At 56.8% G+C, this 20,516-nt stretch overlaps 1 protein-coding gene across 25 annotated transcripts in view; it reads left to right on the forward strand.

The window, feature by feature from the left end:
- DMTN (dematin actin binding protein) overlaps positions 1–20,516 on the forward strand; it is a 33,635-nt gene that overhangs the window by 543 nt on the left and 12,576 nt on the right. For 2 of the 25 annotated variants that reach the window (XM_030816894.1, XM_030816904.1), the window contains exons 1-7: positions 5,213–5,438; positions 17,228–17,398; positions 17,590–17,664; positions 18,032–18,187; positions 19,505–19,549; positions 19,908–20,007; positions 20,382–20,438. In XM_030816894.1, the coding sequence (XP_030672754.1) occupies positions 17,381–17,398; positions 17,590–17,664; positions 18,032–18,187; positions 19,505–19,549; positions 19,908–20,007; positions 20,382–20,438 (451 nt within the window). In that variant the 5' untranslated portion in view covers positions 5,213–5,438; positions 17,228–17,380. Of the gene's footprint in view, positions 1–5,212; positions 5,439–7,428; positions 7,558–8,128; positions 8,374–17,227; positions 17,399–17,589; positions 17,665–18,031; positions 18,188–19,504; positions 19,550–19,907; positions 20,008–20,381; positions 20,439–20,516 lie in introns of those variants that run through there. The other 23 variants (XM_030816897.1, XM_030816905.1, XM_030816909.1 and 20 more) reach the window with 18 other exon arrangements.

Consider the following 20,516-nt stretch of genomic DNA (forward strand, 5'->3'; position numbering starts at 1 on the left):
GAGTGGAACTTGGGGGCCGTAAAACCCGCCTCTTCACTGCGCTGGCTTTTAATCTTGTCGAGGGGGAGGTCTTCCTCGCAGGGACAACCCCCCCACCCCACCAGGTCAGCTCTTCAGGGGGAACACCCTCAGTGAGCCCTCTCTTCTGGGGGTGGGGCCCCAGCCTCAGTTTCCCCTTCCTTCACTGAGCCCTCTCTTCTGAGGATGTACCCGCTCCAGCCTGTTTCCCCTCCCCTCCCTCTTCTTTCTGAGACTACCTTGAGGAGGGGGATTATGGAGAGAGAAGGATGAAAGACATCCCTTCTCCTCTCCGCTCCCTAGAATGGCCTAAAAATAAGGAGAGAGGAAGTGGGGAAAGGCCCTGGTCCAGTGAAAATGGGAGGTGGGTGCAGCTGCAGTCCCAGTTGATGGCGAGCGCCGGCGCAGAGTCTGACACCCCCACCACGGGGCAATTTAGAGGGTGGGGACAGCGGCAGCCAAGAGGGAGGTCCCCGGCCCTGGGACAGACATTCTCCCTACTGCTCGTCATAATTGCTTTTCACCAGGTTACTTTTTTCTCTCCCCCATCACAAAGAGCCTTAATCCCAGTGAAGACCGCGCCGTGTTGGGGGTAGTTTTCTGGGATGTGTGTCGGGAGGGTGGTCTGGAGCCACAGCTGATAACTGGCGAGTTCAATGGGACTTAACGGGGGCAACACCCAGCAATTACTTGAGGACAAAGGGTTGGGGGCCCCCCAGGTGTAGAGGACTGGACTTTGGGGGGTGGCTGGGGAGGAGGCTGGGAAGGAGGTGTGTTGAGGAGGGGGGCTCTTACAGTCCCTCTGATTTCCGCAGGAATTTGAGACATTCTTTAAAACTCTAGACTGCCTCCCTGCTAGCCCGGCTCTCCGGCCCACCCCTGCCCCTCCCTCGCTCGGGTTAGAGACGGCTTCAAAGGTGGACGGGGCCCTTTGTCTTGCCTCTGCTTTCTTCTCGGCCTTTCTCCGGCCCCTCCCTCCCTCTCTTTGACCTCCCCAGCACCGACAGGCCTCTGGGGGCTGGCTCCAGAAAGCCCTCACTGTTTTCTTTCTTGCTTTTTGAGGTGAGACCTGGCAGGGAGGGACAGAGAAGGGAGAGGGAGGGGGAGGGCCGCTCCGGAGGCCTGTGCTGTCCCAGGGAGTGCCCTCATCCTACCCCATCCCCGAAGTGTCCAGCGCCTGCTCCCACCCTGGGTCGCTGGGTCTCTCGGTCCCTGGCTGGTCTCTGGCTGAGCCTTCTCACCACACCTCTCGGTGCCTCTGCCCAGTGTCCAGGCGCTGCCATTCCCCAGGTGGCTCTTCAGGCTCTGGAAGTCTGTTCAGCTCATTTCCCCAGAACTAGTGGTGACTTCGAAAATGCTAAAAGGAAGAAGCCACAAGAATAGATCCCTAATGATGGCACTTCAGAGGAGATTTAACATGCACATCTAGGCGGTTGGAAAGAAGGAGACTTCCCCCAGGTCCTCAGACCACACCTGGCTTCAGCAATCCTGCTTGCCTCTGAGCGCCTGGGTCTATGCAGGTGTGAGCATGGAGTAGCCACAGGGGGCTAATTGCTAATAGCCCCTTGCTGTTGGGGAAACATGAACCCATTTAGGGGAGGATGTGACCAGGTGGAGGGAGGTGGCGGCAGCGGCCACCAGTGCCTCAAATCTCACGCCAGTTTGGGATTACCAAGAACTCTCACTAAGAATGGCTCACAAATTTACCTCCGCTTTCTCCGTCCTGTCCTCCAAACAGCCAGACGAGGCAGAGGGGAGCCAAGCAGGTCGTCAGAGGGGGAGACATTCATTTACTCTTTAGGCCACACAAACTGGTTCCACTTACATCATTCTGTTCAGTCCTGTCCCTCTGACTCTGAGACAGTGACTTTCCAGGGACGAAGCCGAAAGCCTTGTCTCAGTCCCCAGTGTCTTCAGCCCCAAGCACTTGCCATGGCAAAGAACCGTTTCTCCTCGAGCCACACCCCACCCCCCTCAGCCTGCCCTCAGCTGTCCTGCCTGGCTTCTCTTTCCCAGCTCCTCACAGAGGACCCTCACCCAAGATTCCCTCCCGCTCTGCTGTCTGCCAGCTGCCCCTCTGAGCAACCTCAGCATCTCAGCCACCGCCTCCTTGCGCGTGACTGCTCTCTGCCAAACCCTGGGGCTCTGCACCGTGGCCAGACCTCACTGGGATCCGTCTAAATCTCCGCTCGCTCCCTACATCATCTCTGTGCCTCCCAACACTGCCCTCCACTCCAGTACATCCGAGTTTGCTCCACTTACCTTCCCTACCATCAACTACAGCTCTACCCAGGCCACGCTATCCCGGTCAAACTCCTTAGCGTCATCTTTAAGACTCCTGCCCAGCCCTGTCCAGTCTCCCTGTTCAGCCCTAGCCCCACAACTCCCCTTTAAGAATGCTGGAAAACTGCAACTCTATCAAGCAAGCACGTCCCCATTCTCATTTGAAGGGTTCCCGCCATCTGGCGTGTCCTGCTCTAGCACACACACACACACCCAGACCGCAGGCTTCTCCCCTGTGCCATAGGCTCTCAGCACTTCCCCGGGATGAGCGACTGTCTCCACTGCCACTGGTCTTGCCAGCCATTCACTTGCCCTCGCCTTATGGTACATGTCACAGCTTGTCCAGAACTGTCATGATGTATATGTTTGTCATGATTCCACTAAATAGCAAGGGCCCCAGATGTAGAAGTAGTCCATCTTTTCCTCCCCGACAGTGCCCAGCACAGTATGTTACACAAGGTAATGTTTATTGAGGAAATAAACCACCTGAAGCCCCAGAAAGAAGTCATTGGCCCAGCACCCCTCTGGGCGGAGGCAGGAGAGAGGCCAGAATCCTGCCTTTTCCCTCCTTCTTTAGGCAGACGTGGGTGGGGCGGGGGCTTAAGCAGTTAGTCCCAGTGTTTATTTTCCCCCCACAACATTCAAGCCCTGTGCTAAAAAACATGGACAAGATAGAGCTCTCAAGGCACTTGAAATTTAATTGGAGGGATAAACCCATAAAAAGGCAATTATTTGTTCTTTGGTGGGGCTTTTGGAAAACCCTCTCTTACACATGACATAACAAAGCAACCTTTTTTTTTTTCATACATCCCCAAAGAGGGAAAGGGGAGATAAGAATTATTGGGAATAAGAAAACTAATATGTACCGAGCTCAGGAGATGTGCTAGGCCACACTCAGGGCACACTTGCTTGCAATCCTTCTTTAGGGCAGTGAGATGTTCCCATGTAGCACATGTGGTTGAGTTCACACTCAGAAATGCCAGGCCATTCACGGTCTTACAGCTAGTGAGCACTGCACTCTAGATTCTGCCCGGCTTCCACACTTTGCATGCAAAGTGTGCCCAGGCATCGTGGGTTCTGGGGCAGGAGAGAGCACAGGCCAGGGTGCTTGTGGGGGCTTTGTGGAAGGCCTGGGGTTTGCATGATTTCAGATGATTTCAGTGGAGAAAATACGCACAGAGCGGAAAATGACAAGAGGAAAAACGGGCATGAGAATTAAGGTGGGAAAATGGGAGCTGTGCTCCAGGGAAGGGGAACAGTCCATCTACTTGGCTGGAGCTGAAATGTATGTAGAGAAGTGGCAGGAAGTGATTGGATCAAATGATGAAGAGTTTGGTCCTTATGCTGTGGCAGGGAGGAGATGGTGAGGGGCTTTGCGGGGGCCAGATGCAGTGGTCTGGTGGCAGCATGCTGAAGGAGTGGAGGCTCTAGGGTCTGAGCAGCAGAGTCCAATGCCCGGAGGCAGGGGCACATGGCTCCCAATCTCTGGTGAGAATGGTGGCTTTGGGGCCCTCATCCTTTTCTTCAGGTCTCTGTCACCCTTTCCCTCCTCCCTGAATGTCCAGGTGTCCTGGCTCCACCTCTCCAAAAGTTAATATTTAGATAGCTCCCCCGCCCAGCAGGTAGGTGTGTGGGGTGGGGCCGGGGGGCACTGGAGTGAGACAGACCAGTCGTGGACAGAGAAGCCTATCGAGAGGGCCTGGGGGAGGGAGGAGGCAGCAGGGCCGGAGTCCGCCCAGGACATCTGGCATCAGTGACCTTGTGGGGAAAGGAGCCAAGAACGGGGCGTTGGGGGCCTGGGACCCCCCTGCCTGAGAGACACAGGAACCCTGGCCCCGTGTTGTGGACACAAGCGCCCATCCTCAAGGTCTTGAGAACTCCTGAACTTCCAAAGGTACGAGAGCCCTGGCAGCTGCCTCCTGCCTGCTGGGTATGGAGCAGAGCTGAGGAAGCCCACTCGCCTGGGGCCTGAGCCAACAGGCACCTGTTATTCAGTGTTGCCAGCTTTCAAGGGGAGAACCTCCCCTCTCAGACAAGCCATGTGGGAATTCAGTTCAGCTGGCCTTGAGGGGTCAGAGGCCTTCCCAGGGGGAGGAGGCTGGAGGCAGAGTGAGTCTTTCCATGGGACAAGGACAGTGACAAGGTGGGGGTAGAGGATGGCATGGGTGAGAAGGGTCCCCTTGCCTTGCCTCTGAATGCCCACCACCAATACACACACACACACACACACACACACACACACACACACACACACACACACACACACACAGCCCAGATCCCTGGCAGCAAAATGACCTTGGCAGCTACCACTCCTCAGGTCGACAGAGGGAGCCCTCACTCTGCAGTCCCCTTGGGTCCAGGCCTGGCTGGGCTGAGCAGTCTTCCTGCCCAAGGTGGCCCGCCCGCCCCACCCATGGAGGGACATTCCGATAGAATGTGAGACTCGGGCATGGTGGGGGACAGTGGGAATGGGGCCTTGAGGGATTGGAAGAGAGCTGTCCCGTGCTCTGACTTTTCTCAGGTGGAATGAAAGAGGGTTTGGGACCAGGTGAAGGTGCTCACATAGAGACGGCAGAGGTGTGGGGTCCGCAGCCGCGTGCCCAGTGCAGCCAGCGCCCAGGGGCCTCTGCACCCTGCTGGAGCAACCCCTCTGGCCCTTCAGCACAAGGACTGTCCCTGCCTTGCTGTCTGTCACTGTCCCGAGCTCCACACTAGGCTTCCTGGAGTGGGGGCTCTCCCCAGTGCTGCATACTCTTCAAGACTGGCCTGCTCTCCAGCCCTGAATTAGGGTTCTCCTGAGGTCACCCCTAGAGCCAATTCTAGAGCCTTATGAAGGGAGATAGGACGGAGCATTTGGTGGGATTCACTGGGCACCCTAGCTCCTGAAGCTGTCCCCTAACCCCCAGCCCCAGCACTGAGGACCCACTCTCAGGCCCCCTCCCTCCATTTCTGAGGAAGAGGCAGCGGGAGCCACAGCTTCCTCCTCCCCCCCTCCCTGCTGCCACGGCTGAGCCGGGCCTGAGCTGCCGGCAGGTTGTCTTGGCAACAGGAGGCGGAGAGGAGATGCGCCGAGGGATGGAGGTATATGTCACCGAGGAGGCTGCTGCGCTCCTGCCCCACGCCCTGGGCCCTTGAAGGTACCGAGCACCCTCCCCTCCTTCTCCCCTCCGCCCTTTCCCCTTGACTCCCCCGACTCTGCCCTACATGCACTGGTTTCAATAGGAGGAGGCACCCCTCCTCCCAGGCCCAGCGATCCTACCCATTCCTCATCACCCACCTCGTTCCAGGCCCTTGGCCACAGCTGTCCTTCCTGGCATCAGCTCATTCCAACTCTACCTCTGGGGACCCTTGCACCAGAAGACAGCTCTCCTGGGGTGGGGCCTGGTGGGGGAGGGGCAATAGCAGGGGAGGAACCCAGGTCGGGGTGCTGCGGGGATCAGGAATCCTAAAGGGCTGAGGTGTCAAAGCCCCGGGTACCTGGTCTGCTGGAGGGACCGAGAGAGATCATCTAGGGCTGGAGTGGGGCTGGGGCTTCCCCTCTGTCTCTCAGACTCTGATTAGAGGCAAGTAAGGGTGGGGTTGAAGGTACAGAAAGCCGAGAGGCTGGGCTGAGGCCGGGCTGGTTGTGGAGCGATGGCCAGGGTGGCTCCTCCTCCAAGGCTGTGCCCCTTTCTGCCACATTAAAGGTATGCCCCCTCCCACGTCACTCTCCTGGTCCTTTTCTCTGCAGTTCCATGGATCTGATGCTTCATCCCCCACCCCCAGGTTTTCTCTGTACCTTCACAGCCACCCCCACCCGGCTGCAGCAGCTCAGCCTGTGTTCTGTCTCCCCTCTCAGCCACCTGCCTCCTTCCTTCCTCCCTTCTCTCTGGAGCCCATCCCTCAGGTTACTGTCCTCTCTGTCTCCACCAGCCAGATACTTTCTGTCCGCTCCTGGCCTCTTCCCTCAAGCCCCTCCCCCTGTGCTTCTCCATTCAGACACCCCAGAGCCCCCTCCCCAGATTCTACATTTCCCCAACAACAGCTGATACCATCAGCTGACCGGCTGGGGGCAGGGTTGCCAGGGCAACGGTGAGGGCTGCCTAGGTAGGCAAGTCTGCGGTGTGGAGGTGGAGAGGACGCTGGGGCCAGGGCGAGGGTCGAGGGCAAAGCTTGTTGTCCTTCCCCGTCCTGCCCAGGGGGGCCGAAAGGCCAATGACAGGCTCCTGGGGTGGTTGAGGCTTTGCTAGAGACAGGGAAGGCACGTGCCTGTAAATTCTGTGCTGGGACCCAGGGGTTACCGGGCAGGAAGCTCCTTTTTCATGAAGCCACCCTAGGGAGAGATGGGGTCCTTCTCTCTCTCTGCTGCATCCCATTGGAGTTCCCAGGGGAATCAGGTTACCAAGGGGCCAGCTCAAGTCTCAGTACTGAGGACCTGGTTGCATCCCTCCATTCTGCCCTCCCAGGAGAGAGCTCATCCTTGGGTAACCAATTCTGGCCTGTGCCTGCACCACCACCTCAAGAGGCTGGGCCTCAGTTGCTGCTGTCAGATGGTGGGGTGGTCATGAATAGGGTAGAAGGTGCAGGTGCCTGGAGAAAGCAGGCATTGTCCGCCTGGGTCATCAGTAGCCCCCTTCCCCGACCCACCGCCCACAGCAACTTGAACTCTGGCTGTTTAAGAGGAGGCTGAGGGGCTCTGGGTGCCTGTGGGTGTGTGTGTGAGTGTGAGTGCTGCAGACTGGGGTGTGGGAAAGGGAGAGGACAGTGCTGGCTGATTCTGCTTCGTCATGACGCTGGGTTAATGCTCCTCTTGTTTGAAATGGATTGAGCTGCAGCACTGGTGGAAGAGCGCGCACATCCACACACACACCCTCGCCAGCCACACGCTATCAGCTGGAGGTGGGGAGGGCGCGGGGAGGGCGTGGGGGAGCCGGCAGCCCGCCCGCCTGCCCCCAGAAGAGGACTCCCCAGCACCGGGGGATCCAGGCGGCCGTGGCTTGCAGAGAAGCAGGGTGGGGGCAAGGAGGGTGGGGGCCCAGAGGGGAGATCAGACTGCTCAGCCGAGACCAGCTCCCCTCCTTCGCCAGCTCCCACCCCGCCCACCCACCCTAAGCCGGCATTTTTCCTGTTATTTGTGCTCCGGGGAAGCGCGGCTGGGTTCCTGGAAGAGACGCCTATTACCTAGGCTCCTGGGGGAAGTGGCAGCCCGTGGATCTGGCCTACGCCTCTCGGGCCTCTTTGGCCTCAGAGCGTCTGGGCCACACTGTCTGGGAAGAGGTAGGTGGCAGGGTCTCCGCCTCTCCTCCCCTCTGTGGGCACTCTGGGCCACAGCGCTTGCTGGCGAGCCAGGCTTTGGGTGGCAGCAGGGTATCTGGAGGGGCCCTGTTCAGTGGGAGGATGGGCGGCCCTTGGGACCAGCTGGGCCTGATCTAATGGAACCTTCTGATCTGGGGAAGAGGGCCTGGGGTGTTCTCATCCCAAGGATGAGAACTGCTCCCAGCCCAATCCCCTTTTCGCTAGCATCTCTGCCTAGCCCACCTAGCTGAGCGGGCCAGCAATGGAAGGGAGGGACTGTGGGGGCACGGGGTGGGCAGGGGAGCATTCCCTCTCTGCTGAATACTGGCCCACTGGCCTCCCCGCAACCACTCCACATGCTCTGGGGGTTGGAGCAGTAAATTTAGGGGCCTAAGGCTGTTTGTTTGGAGCCTGCGTTTTAGGGGGAGTGGGAGGAGGGCCTGCCCCCAGCCAGTGGCTGGCAAGGCTGGGGTGGGGCTGAGTGAAGAGTGAGGCTGTGGCAGGGCGCAGCTGCAGGCCCAGGCCCAGTGCTCCCCCTGTGCCCGCCGCTGGGGTGCTTGAAGGGGCCAGGGCTGAGCAGACATGCAGCCCCCACAGGGTTCTGGGGCTCCCCCTCCCTAGCTGTGTCCCTCAGGGCCTAGCAGGCCCAGCCCCCTTTCTTGGGCAGACACACCCGTTGTGTCCCTTCCAGGGACTGGTTGCCTGGTTGTGAGAGTCAGGGGAGCAGGGACAGGTCCAAGACAAGGAAGGCAGTTGGGCTGTGGGAATGGGGAGCCCAGGGAAGGCTTCTGGAGCTGGGTAAGTGGAGGGCTCTGTGTGTGTTGCTGTACACGTGCACTACTCTGGGATGGATGCCAGGGAGGGGACCGGTGGGTGGGTGCGAGCGGGTGTTGGCAGCACCATGTGTCACAGTGAGGGGGCCTCGATGGGAGAGTGGGGGTGTGAACTGGCACGCAGGGCTTCGGAGTCTCCTCGTGTGCATGTGTCCTGCAACGGTTTCAGCGCGGGCGTTTCTGCCTGTGCCCACCTGTCCATCTTGTGTCCATGCTGCTGGCCTCTCTGTGGTCAGGCGTCAGACTCCTGGGTGAGGTTGTCCACCTGTGGGTGGATGTCTGCAGAATCCCTCTTCTAGAGCTCCTGGGTGTTGTGGGGACCGGAACGGGGAGGCCCCAGGATCCAGAAAGCTGAATTGAGGCCGCATCTCCCCCAGCTCTGCCAGTCCCACTTGTACAACAGGACCAGCTATAAATGGAGGGGGAGCAGTCGGCCTGAGGGTGCTGCAGGACGCAGAAAGCAGAAAGCGGGGTCTCTTCAGAGGGAGGGTGGAGAGGGCACATAGAAACCAAGCCAGAGAGAGACCTAGGAGAAGATGGCTGCACAGATGCGTCTCTGCGTGGGCTAGAGAGGCAGGAGGGGGCGCCTGGGCCCGGTTTTGTTGTTATCGAGAGAACAAGGGAGGGCAGGCCTTGAGCAGGGGGACTCTGGGCTCCCCACCCACCCAGGCCTGGTCCTTTATCCGAATGCGAGAGGGTGCCCTGTAGTGCTGGGTTAGGGGAACCCTCATCCCAGCAGACACAAGGGTAAAAAACATTGGAGTAGGGGAGAGGGAGAAACTGGGAGAAGAGGAGGGAGTCCCCAGGCTCTGCCAGCCTTAGGACAGACTTGGAGTTCAGGCTTGGCCTAAGTAAGGGACACCTCTGATGAGCCACTGGCCCAGAGCAGGCCTCAGCCTCCTGGTGTCCTTTTCCAGTGGCGGGGGGGGCGGGGAGCAAGGTGCCCTACCCCACCCACATCACACGCATGCATAGCACCCATGGGAGCGCCTGGCCCCTGCCCTGCCGCGCCGCACTGCTCCACCCTCCCTGCCCCTCCCCACCCAGGATGCTGTTTTGGGAACTGGTGACCTAGCTGGATTCTGCCTTTATTTCTGGCATTGAATTGTTGCCACAGTAACTGCGGGGGTGGGGCTGGGTAGGGGAGAGGGTGAAAGGGAAAGAGGGAGGAAGGGAGAAAAGATGAAGAAAGCAAAGAAAAGGGACCAGGAGAGAAAGCAAAAAGACAGGAGGAAGAAAGGGAGAGAGGGCCAGGCAGTCGCACTGTGAACAGAACAGGAGAAGGCGAAGTGGGGCAAAGTTCCCTGCCCACCGACGCCAGCCTGTTTGGATGACTTGTCTCGTTTCATAACTCGCTTACTGTCTGCACCGGCTGGCCTCCAGCCTGGCTGGACCCTGCTGCCTGTGTGGCCCGGAGCCAGAGGCCCCCAGACTCCCAGCTGCTCTTCTACAGATGCCATCAACGAGCAGGACTCTGGGTGGCTCCACTGTCTAAGGTTAGCACGTGGGACCCCCAAGTCCCACATTTTGATTGAAGTAGGCTCTTTGGTACTCATTGAAAAGAGCACTTAGCTTTGGCCTCAGGCAGGCCCGGGTAGGGATTCTGGCTTGGCTTCTATTTGGGTGGCCTTCGGCAAGTTCACCTCTCAGCTTCATTTTTGCTCATCTCTAAATGAGGAGAACGTGGTTTTGTGTGAGGTTTAGAGAGGATGTATGAAAGTCCCAAGTATACAGGGGCTGGCACCAAGCAGGTAGTGGTTGGCTGGAGACAGGAGCACAGCTAGACCAGGGGCGCCCCACCCCGAAGCTGCCATTCTGCCTGCAGAGGCTTCATTTCTAAAAGTCCAGGGGAGTCACAGTCTGGATCAGTTTCTGCCTGGAAGAAGAGTGCGCCAAGATGGGTGGGCACAAACTCGGAGGGCCCAGTGGGTGGGTCTTATCACCCACATCCCGGGGAGCTGTGGAGAGCAGAGGATGGTGGGTGAGGTGGGGCTGGGCTGGCAGCTCAGATAAGGCAGGGACACACAGCTGGGGGAGGGTGGGGCTGAGATGGAGGGCGAGCGGCTGGCTGGCGTCCGACCAGGGCCAGGGGCAGCTGAGCTGTCCCTTCCGTCACCTGGACCTGCCTTCCTCTGCAGTGCTTTCTCTTCCTCCCTCCCTCCCCTCTTCCTGCTGCAGCTCGCCCTTTCTATCTCTTTGTGCACAGAGGTCGCTGGGACCTTGGGGGTGCAGGCACAGACAGGCGGGGTGCATGGATGGGAGAGGGGTCTGGATGGGAGGAGGTGGAGTGAGCTGGCATTGACCTTCGAGAAATGAGCTTTGACGGAAAGGGCTGCTTGTGGGTGGAGTAGGCAGGGTGTGATTTGAGAGAAGCCAAGGAAACACTCTCTCTCTCTCTCTCTCTCTCTCTCTCTCTCTCTCTCTCTCTCCCCCCTCACACATGTGCGCACACACACATATACACACACTCTTCTCCACCCCCATTTTCCCGGCTGGCCTTCTGACAGCTTAAAATTTAACCAGTACAAACTTTATGCCTTAAGGCTAGACCCACATTTACATGCAAATGCCCCCCAAGGGATAAGACCAAATTTCTGCCTCTGCGGAAATAATTTATCAACCAACGTGCTCTCTAACAAATGTCAGGGGGTGGCGCCAGGCTGCAGGGCCCTGGCTGACCCCAGGAAGCAGACCCAGATGCTAAAGAGCAAGACCCAGCAGTGGGGTTGTGGGCAAGAAGGGACTGGGGACAGAGCAGAGGTGAGAGGCCAGAGGCTCAGTGACTCACATCAGCTTTGGCTGGGTGGTATCGTGGTGAATGGTTTTAGAAATCAGACAGACCTGAGCTTAGATTCCACACAGTACTGTGTCCTTGACCAACTACTTAACTTGTTCAAGTCTCAACTTCTTCATGTGCAAACGAGATACTCGCCAATCCAAGCCAACCCACAAGATTGGAATGTAAGGGTTAAATTGAAACAAAGATGGGCTGGGCAGGGGCTCACGTCTATGATCCCAACATTTTGGGAGGCAGAGGTGGGAGGATCACTTGAGCCCAGGAATTTGACACCAGGTTGGGCAACATAGGGAGATCCCATCTCTACAAAAAAAAAAAAAAAAAATTCGTTTTGAATTAGCCGGGTGTTGTGGAGTACTCCTGTAGTCCCAGGTACTCAGGAGGCTGAGGCAGGAGAATGGGTTGAGCCTGGGAGGTCGAGGCTGCAGTGAGCTATGATCATGCCACTGTGCTCCAGCCTTGGTAACAGAGTGAGACCCTGTCTCAAAAAAAAAAAAGAAAGAAAGAAAGAAAGAAAGAAAGAAAGAAAGAAAGAAAGAAAGAAAATGTGAACTGCCCAGCACAGTGCCAGCCATAACACAGACATTCTATAAACGGCAGCTGTTCATATGACTGTGACCATCAGGATTTTGAATCATGTTTCTGAGTGCCTGTGCCTCTGGCACGGTATTTGTGCACGTGTGAGTATGGGATATATGACCACATACTCTTGAGACATGGCTTACCCTGGGCCACTCACCTCTCACCTCTCTGAGTAGCCACCACTCTGACAGATAGCCAGTCTGACAGTAGCCATCACTCTGACAGCCACTGTCACACTCTGCACCCCTCCCCCGGCTGGTGTTCCAGGAAGATTCCAGGGCCTCCCCTAGGCTCCAGAACATGCTGAAGTTATCCAGTCTCCCTCCTGCCCCTCTCTGTGTGCAGCTGCACACGCTCCTCAGAGTGACCCCTCCAAACCTCTGACTCACCTGTAAGATCTGCAGAGAACCTTAATTCTCTCTCTTTTTTTTTTTTTTTTTTTTTTTTTTTGCCACAGAATCTCACTCTGTTGCCCGGGCTGGAGTGCAGTGGTGTAATCATAGCCCACTACAGCCTCAAATCCCTGGGCTCAAGTGATCCTCCTGCCTCAGCCTCCCAAGTAGCTGGGACCACAGATGTGCAACCACTATGCCCAGATAATTCTTCATTTTTTAGAAAGTAAAGACAGGGCTCACTATATTTCCCAGGCTGACCTCAAACTCCTGGCCTCAAGTGATCTTCCTGCCTTGGCCCCCGAAGTGTTGGGATTACAGGCATAAGCCTCTGTACCTGGCCACCATCTCTCACTTTTGCTGGGAAAATGGAAGCCCTATATGGTTGTTACACAACTTCTTTCCCTGTCCTCTCCTTTCCAGGGAGTGCAGCAGTGACATGATCATAGCTCACTGCAGCCTTGACCTCCCAGGATCAACCCAACCTCCTGCCTCAGCCTCCAAGTAGCTGGGACTATAGGCGTACTTCGCGACACCCAGCTAATTAAAAAAAAAAAAAAATTCTTTTGTAGAGATAGGATCTCTCTATATTGCCCAGGCTGGTGTCAAATTCCTGGGCTCAAGTGATTCTCCCACCTCTGTGTCCCAAAGTGTTGGGGTTATAGGCATGAGCCACTGCCCAGCTCATCTTTGTTTCCAGGGAGCCTTTCTTCCCACAGCCAGTCTTGTACTTGGCTGTGAACCTGATCCCTTCCCTCCTGCTGCCGTCTTGCCCCACCCACCTAGTGCCCACTGCCCCCTGTAGCCTCAGTCTTTCCTGTCTACCGTTCCCTCTCTGCTGTCTGCAAACATATTAAAGGCCTTAGGCCAATCTTATCTCCTCCAAAATGACCCTGCCCTTCTATCACACTTCTTGGAAGGGCCACTCCCCCTGGCTGTACCACCTGGCCAGCACCCCCATCACCCCCCCCCAATCCCTAACCAGGAGGCCACTATGGCCCTGACATTCCAGCTGGAGGAAAAGCACTTCTCCTCACCTTCTCCGGGGTAACACTCAGCTTCCATGATGTTCTACTCTGTCAGCCCCTCCCTCTATCCCTCCCTCCCTCCCATTCTCTCTCTCAACATGTTTTGCACATTTACTGTGTATCAGACCCTTTGCTGAAAACACAAAGACTCACTAAAGACTCCCTGGCCCCTGTGAGCTGCCATCTAGTTTTCCTCTCTCTTTCTGACTGTGCCATCTCTGGCTATTTCTTTTCAGTTCCCCAGGTTCCCAGGATGCTGTTGCTGACCTTCCTTCTCCCTTGGCAATCTCGTGTTTGGACTTCCACCTCTAGGCAAATGACACCCACGTCTGGTTCCAGCCTGGCCTCTTCCATAGGTTCCTTTCCCCCTGGACATTCCTACCTGTTCCCCTGCTGCACCCACTACAACCTCCACCTGTCAAAGTGACTTCCTCCTTTCCCCTTCTCCCAGTCTCTTGGACTTGCAGCCTCTTCCATGGGCGCCCCAGATCCAGAACTGCTTTGCACATTCTGCCTCTAGGGTTTCTCCCGTTTGCCCTCTCTCCTTCCTGCCCAAGTCTAGATCTTCGCAGTACCCTGCTGAACTACTGCTGCAGCTTCCAGGCTGGTCTCCCTGCGAGGACCTGGATCGCCTCTGCCTGTCCAGTCTGGCTCTCAGGCTGCGACCAGATTCATTTTCCCAAAACACTGCTTGAATCATGTCACTTCTTTTTTGAGCCTTCTGTGCCCCCCTGTTGCCAACAGATTACGACCTAACCCTAGGCTGGGTTCAGGGTCTCCATGATCTGGCCTCGATCTCCTGTCCCAAATGCATCTCAACCTCATGACCTCTCCAATCCAGCCATATTTGCTGTTCCCCAGGCAGGCCCAGTGCATCCCCATGTCCCCACCTTATGCTGCTTTCTCTGTCAGGAGCCCCTTTTTCCATTTTTGCACGATCTCAAACTGGGCATCTTTCAAGGCCTACCTCAAATACCTCTTCCTCCAGTAAACCCTTTCCCCTCTCTTGACACCCCAGCAGGAGGAATCTCTCCTGTGACTTTTCATAGTGCTTTATACTATCTTATCTGGTACATGTAGTTTTCTGCTTTGCATGGGAGTTATCTAGATGCAGGCCTTATTTCTGGAGGAGCAGCTTAGCTCCTCTGACTCATCTTTCTGTTCTCCACAAGGCTTACCACAGAGTCCTGCTCTGTGTTCATTGCAGAATAGGTGCCCAGAAAGTATTTGTTGAATGGACGAATAAAACAGTACATGACTAAGTGGATGGATGTATGGATTCAGGGATGGATGGATGGATGGATGGATGGGTGGATGGATGGATGGAGAGATGGATGGATGCAAGGATGCAGGGATGGATGGATGGATGCAGGGATGCAGGGATGGATGGATGGATGGATGGATGGATGCAGGGATGGATGGATGGATGGATGGATGGATGGAGAGATGGACGGATGGATGGATGGATGGATGGATGGATAGAAGGATGGATGGATGGATGGATACATGGATGCAGGGATGGATAGATGGATGAACAGATGCATGCATGCCCAGATAAGCATTTGCCCCTAGGGCTAAGCTAAGTGTATAGCTAGTTTGATCCTAGCTATAAACAAAGTAAAGACAGGGGAGGGAGCTAACAGCTCTTCAAGTATGTACCAGAATTTATTCTTCTTTTCACTTAATTAAAAGCATTACAAAGCAAGTACTAAGAAGGGAAGAGGGGTATAAAGTTCCAGAACGGAGTCTTTCCATGGGCACCAACACCTTGTGTGACTCTGATGGCCAGAGTTTTTCTTTTTTTTTTTTTTTTTTTTTTGAGATGGAGTCTCGCTCTGTCGCCCAGGCTGGAGTGCAGCGGGACAATCTTGGCTCACTGCAGGCTCCGCCTCCTGGGTTCACGCCATTCTCCAGCCTCAGCCTCCTGAGTAGCTGGGACTACAGGCGCCCGCCACCACGCCCGGCTAATTTTTTGTATTTTTAGTAGAGACAGGGTTTCACTGTGTTAGCCAGGATGGTCTCAATCTCCTGACCTTGTGATCTGCCCATCTCGGCCTCCCAAAGTGCTGGGATTACAGGCGTGAGCCACCACGCCCGGCCTGCCAGAGTCTTGTTTTGGAGATGCCATGGTTCTAGAATTCCAAACAGACTTGAGAAATCTGGCAGATTCTAGCTTTCCTCACTCTCACCTGATACTGAGTACTAGGTAGGCACTGTGAATCATGCTGAAGACACAGTCATTTTCAGCTCCACGACTCTGGACAAATTTTTAACCTCTCTGAGCCCGTTTCCTCGTCTGTAAATGGGTCTACCTTATAAGGTTGTTGGGGCAATGAAACAAAATAATCCTTATAAAGGCTTCTCAAAGTACCTAGCACATAATGGGCATTCAAAAAATGATAGCTCTTTGCTCTGCCACTCAAGCTGGAATACGGTGGTGTGATCACAGCTCACTGCAGCCTTGACATCGTGGGCTCAAGCAATCATCCCACCTCAGCCTCCAGAGTAGCTGAGATGACTACAGCTGCATATCACCACATCTGGCTAATTTTTACATTTTTGCTAGAGACAAGGTCTCCCTATGTTGCCCGGGCTGGCCTCGAACTCCTGACCTCAAGCCATCCTCTCTCCTTGGCCTCCCACATAGCTCTTATTGTTGTTTTCACCCTCCTGTGATTAGCAGTCTGTCTAGTTAGGGAGAAAACATGTTCCCTGTAATCAAGTGCTTAGCTACATTGGTCTGTTTTTAAGTCCCATTGGAATTCAGAGAAGCGTTGATCCATGAGGACTAGACTAGTACAGGAGGCCTCCCAGAGGAGCGGCTTTGGGATGGCCCTGGAAGGCTGGAGGCACCTGAGAGGCAGAGAGGTGGACAGAGCAGTGGAAGGTGTCAAAAGCAGGAAGGTGGGGCTGGGCATGGTGGCTCACGTCTGTAATCCAGCACTTTGGGAGGCCGAGGCAGGCGGATCACTTGAGGTCAGCAGTTCAAGACTAGCCTGGCCAATATGGTGAAACCCCATCGCTACTAAAAATACAAAAATTAGCCAGGCGTGGTGGCACACGCTTGTAATCCCAGCTACTTGGGAGGCTAACAGGAGAATCGCTTGAACCTGGGAGGCGGAGGTTGCAGTGAACCGAGATGGCACCCCTGCACTCCAGCCTGGGCGACAGAGCAAGACCTTTTTTTTTAACGAGGCAGGGTCTTACTTTGTCACCCAGGAGTGCAGTGGTGCGATCTCGGCTCACTGCACCTCGATCTCCTGGGCTCAAGTGATCCTCCCACCTCAGCCTCCCGAGTAGCTGGGACTACAGGCATGCAGCACTGCGCTTGGCTAATTTTTAAAAATTTTTTTGTAAAGACAGGGTTTGGCTATGTTGTCCAGCCTGGTCTCGAACGCCGGGGTTCAAGCGATCCTCCTACCTCAGCCTCGCAAAGTGCTGATTGCTGGCGTGAGCCCTACCTATGCAGTGTTCTAAAAATAATTTTGTCCATGAAACAAAGTTTGTGTAAAGTTCTGACGTGTGGAATTTCCACTTGTGCGTCATGGTAGGGACTCACAAAGTTTCGGAGTGCGAATGTCAGGTTTTGGATGAGGGATGCTGAAGCCGGGCTGCTCAGGGAACCCTCCGTGTTAACCCTTCCTGGGCGAGCGCGGGGAGGTGGCGGCGGGGACAGTGCCCCGAGCGGGAGTGGGACCAGCAGCCGGGAGGGGAGGGCCTGAGGCGGGGCCGCAGGCCGGGCCGGGGCGGGGAGGGCAGGTGCGGCGGGGCCAGGCCGTGGAGGCCTCCGCCCGGGCAGCCGGCTGACCCCTGCCGTCATTTCCTTTGAAGCCAGAGAACAATGGCTCAAAAACAAGTGCAGCCCGTCCCTCGGTCGCCTCCCGTCCACGCGCGTTCTCCGGGGCTGAGCGGATGGGAAGCCTGAGCTTCAAGGGGCCCGGCTGCCTGGAGAGCGGCCGCCCGCGGAGGCCCCGCAGCCTAACGCCGCCCCGGCGCGGCCTCCCTCCCTTCTCTCCGCAGCCTGGAGAGTCACCGCCGAGGGATGAGGACGCGCCGGCTGCTTTCGCGGCCCCGAGCGCGCAGCGCCCAGCAGCCGCGCCGAGCCTGACACGCTGTCCTCTCCCCTCGCGCACAGGGCTCTGCGAGTGACCCGGCGGGCGAGCTCCGTGCTGCATGGAACGGCTGCAGAAGGTGCGCGGCGCCGCCCCAGGCCGGGGGCGCCGAGGGCGGGTGGGGGCCGCTTGGGAGTCCAGGGCGCCACCTGGTGGCCACCCGCCGCGCAGCGCCGCTCAGCGCCCCGGGTCCCGCAGGCCTAGGGCCGCCCCCGCCCCGCTCTCGCACACACGCATGTGCCCACCCGCCCGCCTTCTCGCTCTCCCCAGCAACCACTTACCTCCCCGGGGAGCGTGAGCCCCTCCCGAGATTCCAGTGTGCCTGGCTCTCCCTCCAGCATCGTGGTGAGTTCCCCTCTCGGCCACCAGCACCCCCCGGCTGGGAGCGGGGAGGGTGGGGGACCCCTGGCTGCTAGAGGGGCTTCCCGCAGAGCCTCCCCAGTGGTGGTCCCGCCGGTGCTGGCGGGCAGAGAGAACCCAGAAACCCAGAGAAGCTCCCATATCCCCTTCCACTGGTCTGGCCTCGTTACACCCGAAGTGATAGGCAAAGGACTATCATGTTTTACGGTGACTAATTTCTTAAAATAATAGAATTGTTAACGTCTGTAATGGCAGTCCGTTTTCTTGGTAATTAACGTAAGTCTAGCTAGCAGGTCCAGTGTCCTAGGCGGGGCTTTCGGCACAGCTGTTTCATGCGCACCTTTCCCTTCAGGCCAAGATGGACAATCAGGTGCTGGGCTACAAGGACCTGGCTGCCATCCCCAAGGACAAGGCCATCCTGGACATCGAGCGGCCCGACCTCATGATCTACGAGCCTCACTTCACTTATTCCCTCCTGGAACACGTGGAGCTGCCCCGCAGCCGCGAGGTGAGGGGGCTCCTCTTAGGCAGGACTCCGGGGGAGGCCCCCCAGCCACACTGGGTGGGGCTGATCCCTCTCGTGCTTCCTTTCCTGGAAGGTCTGCCTTGGCAAAACAAGAGAGGAAACTGCGCAGGACCAACCAGTCAGTCCGTCCAGCGTTCAAGAGAGCAGGCGGAACGGGCTCTGAGCTGGCATGTGGCTCAGATGTAGAGGGGTGGACACATTGGGATGGCAGCAGCACACAGGAGGCACAAAGAGCAAGATTTGTGGAAACAGTTCAGAAGCATTGAGAGTGAGGGCTGAAAGTCTAGCGGAGGGACCTGTGTGATGTTGTGGCCTCAGTTTACCCTCCTGTAAAATAGAGGTGACCTTCCTGCCCATCCATGCGCAAGGTAGTGAAGGTGCAGGAGACAGTGCACGGCAGGTGCTCATCAACTGCCTCCAAGACAGGGTAGCGTCATGGCTGACCAGTGACAGGGGGCTAGACTATCGGGTGACTTCAGTACCAGCATGATGAACCCGGACCTCATCCTTGCATGCTTCTTGGTCTTGTCTCTTCTATTTGTTTTGAGGCTCTGAGGACAGGACCAACTATTCCCCAACTGGTTCCCAGGCTAGGCACGGTGGCTCACACCTATAATACCAGCACTTTTGGAGGCCAAGGTGGGAGGGTCACTTGAGGCCAGGAGTTTGATACCAGTCCGGGCAACATAGGGAGACCCCCATCTCTACAAAAATTAGCAAAGTGTGGTGGTGTGCACCTGTAGTTTCAGCAGCTCAGGAGGCTGAGGTGGGAGGATCCCTTGAGGCTGGGAAGGGGAGGCTGCAGTGAGCTGTGATAGAGCTACTGCATTCTAGGCTGGGCAACAGAGTGAGACTACAAGAAAGAAAGATGAGAGAGGGATAGAGGAGAAAGAATAAGAGAGAAGGGAGAAGAAAGTGGAGAGAGAGGAAAGAGAGGGAAGGGAGGGAGGAAGGCAGGGAAAGAAAGAAAAAGGAAAAAGGAAGTAGGAAGAAATTAAAAGAAAGATTAGAGAGGGAGAGAGGAGAAGAGGGGAGGAGAGAGGAAGGAAGGAAGAAAAGAGTGCCCTCGGAGCCCCAGGCGTACTGAGCAAGGCTTGCGTGCTTCTCTGTGCCTCCTGTGGGAAGGCTGAGGACTTTGTGCAGGGAACTGTGGGAAGGATCCAAGAAAGCAGAGGTGGCCCGGAAGCTGGCCAGGAAAGTGGGTGGCTTTGGGTGGGGGATGAGGTGGCCTCTCTGGAGTTCTAGGGAAGAGGCTGAATCTGCCCCTGTAGCTCTGACCAGCCCCCTCTCCATTCACAGCGCTCGCTGTCACCCAAATCCACATCCCCCCCACCATCCCCAGAGGTGAGTCTGCCCCACACCTGCAACTTGCCCTGCCCTGCCCTGAAAGGGATCCTAACTCCCTCCCCTCACACGTCAGACCAAGCTCTGCAGAGCCCAGGGAGTGCCGGAATCAGTGGCCCCCGGCTGTCACTGGCCAGCTCTGTGTCCATCATTCTGTCGGACCCAGGACCTCAACCCTTTCTCCCTGGGCCAGGCACCATCAGTAGGTCCTTGGGACTGTGCCACAACATTGCCCTGGGTTTGGAGGGATGCAGCCTGCCAGGATGGGAGGACAGAGAGGGTGGTGTGAGCTGACGGGGTGCATGTGTGGGTTGGAAAGGGTTAGGGGGCCCTGGAGCCACACGCTTCTGCTCTGCAGGTGTGGGCGGACAGCCGGTCACCTGGAATCATCTCTCAGGCTTTGGCCCCCAGAACCACTGGAACCCCCCGGACCAGCTTGCCCCATTTCCACCACCCTGGTAGGTCTTCTCGGCACAACCTCATTGTTTCCTAAGACTTTCTCCATCAGGAGCCCCAATCCCCTTATGCTCAGTCCCCCACTCTCTGGGGTATATGCTCACCTCAGAGCTAAGTAGGGCCCAGGAGGCCAGGACCCCTCCCAGGGATGGGAGACCTGTCACTTTTTTTGTCTCCCCCAGCCAGGAAAGTGTAAAAAGTCCCAAACCCCTGAGGGACAATGCCAGGAATGCTAGCCCTGTCTTGGCTCTTGACAGGGAGTTCCTGTCACTCCAGTGAGTTCCCCATCTTGTCCTGTTCCATCGTCTCCATTCTCCTGGCTCCAGCCTCCCTGCCATCAGCATGTCCTCCTCCTCTTCTGTTCTTCCTCCCACAGAGACCTCCCGCCCAGATTCCAACATCTACAAGAAGCCTCCCATCTATAAGCAGAGAGGTGAGGGTGCTCCCGGCTCACCAGAGCCTGCTTCCAGCTGCATGCTGGGAGGCCGTGCCCTGGGGCTGCGGGCTGGCT

The sequence above is a fragment of the Nomascus leucogenys genome, chromosome 8 (genome assembly GCF_006542625.1).
Source record: "Nomascus leucogenys isolate Asia chromosome 8, Asia_NLE_v1, whole genome shotgun sequence".
In the NCBI taxonomy this organism is placed as follows: Eukaryota; Metazoa; Chordata; class Mammalia; order Primates; family Hylobatidae; genus Nomascus; species Nomascus leucogenys.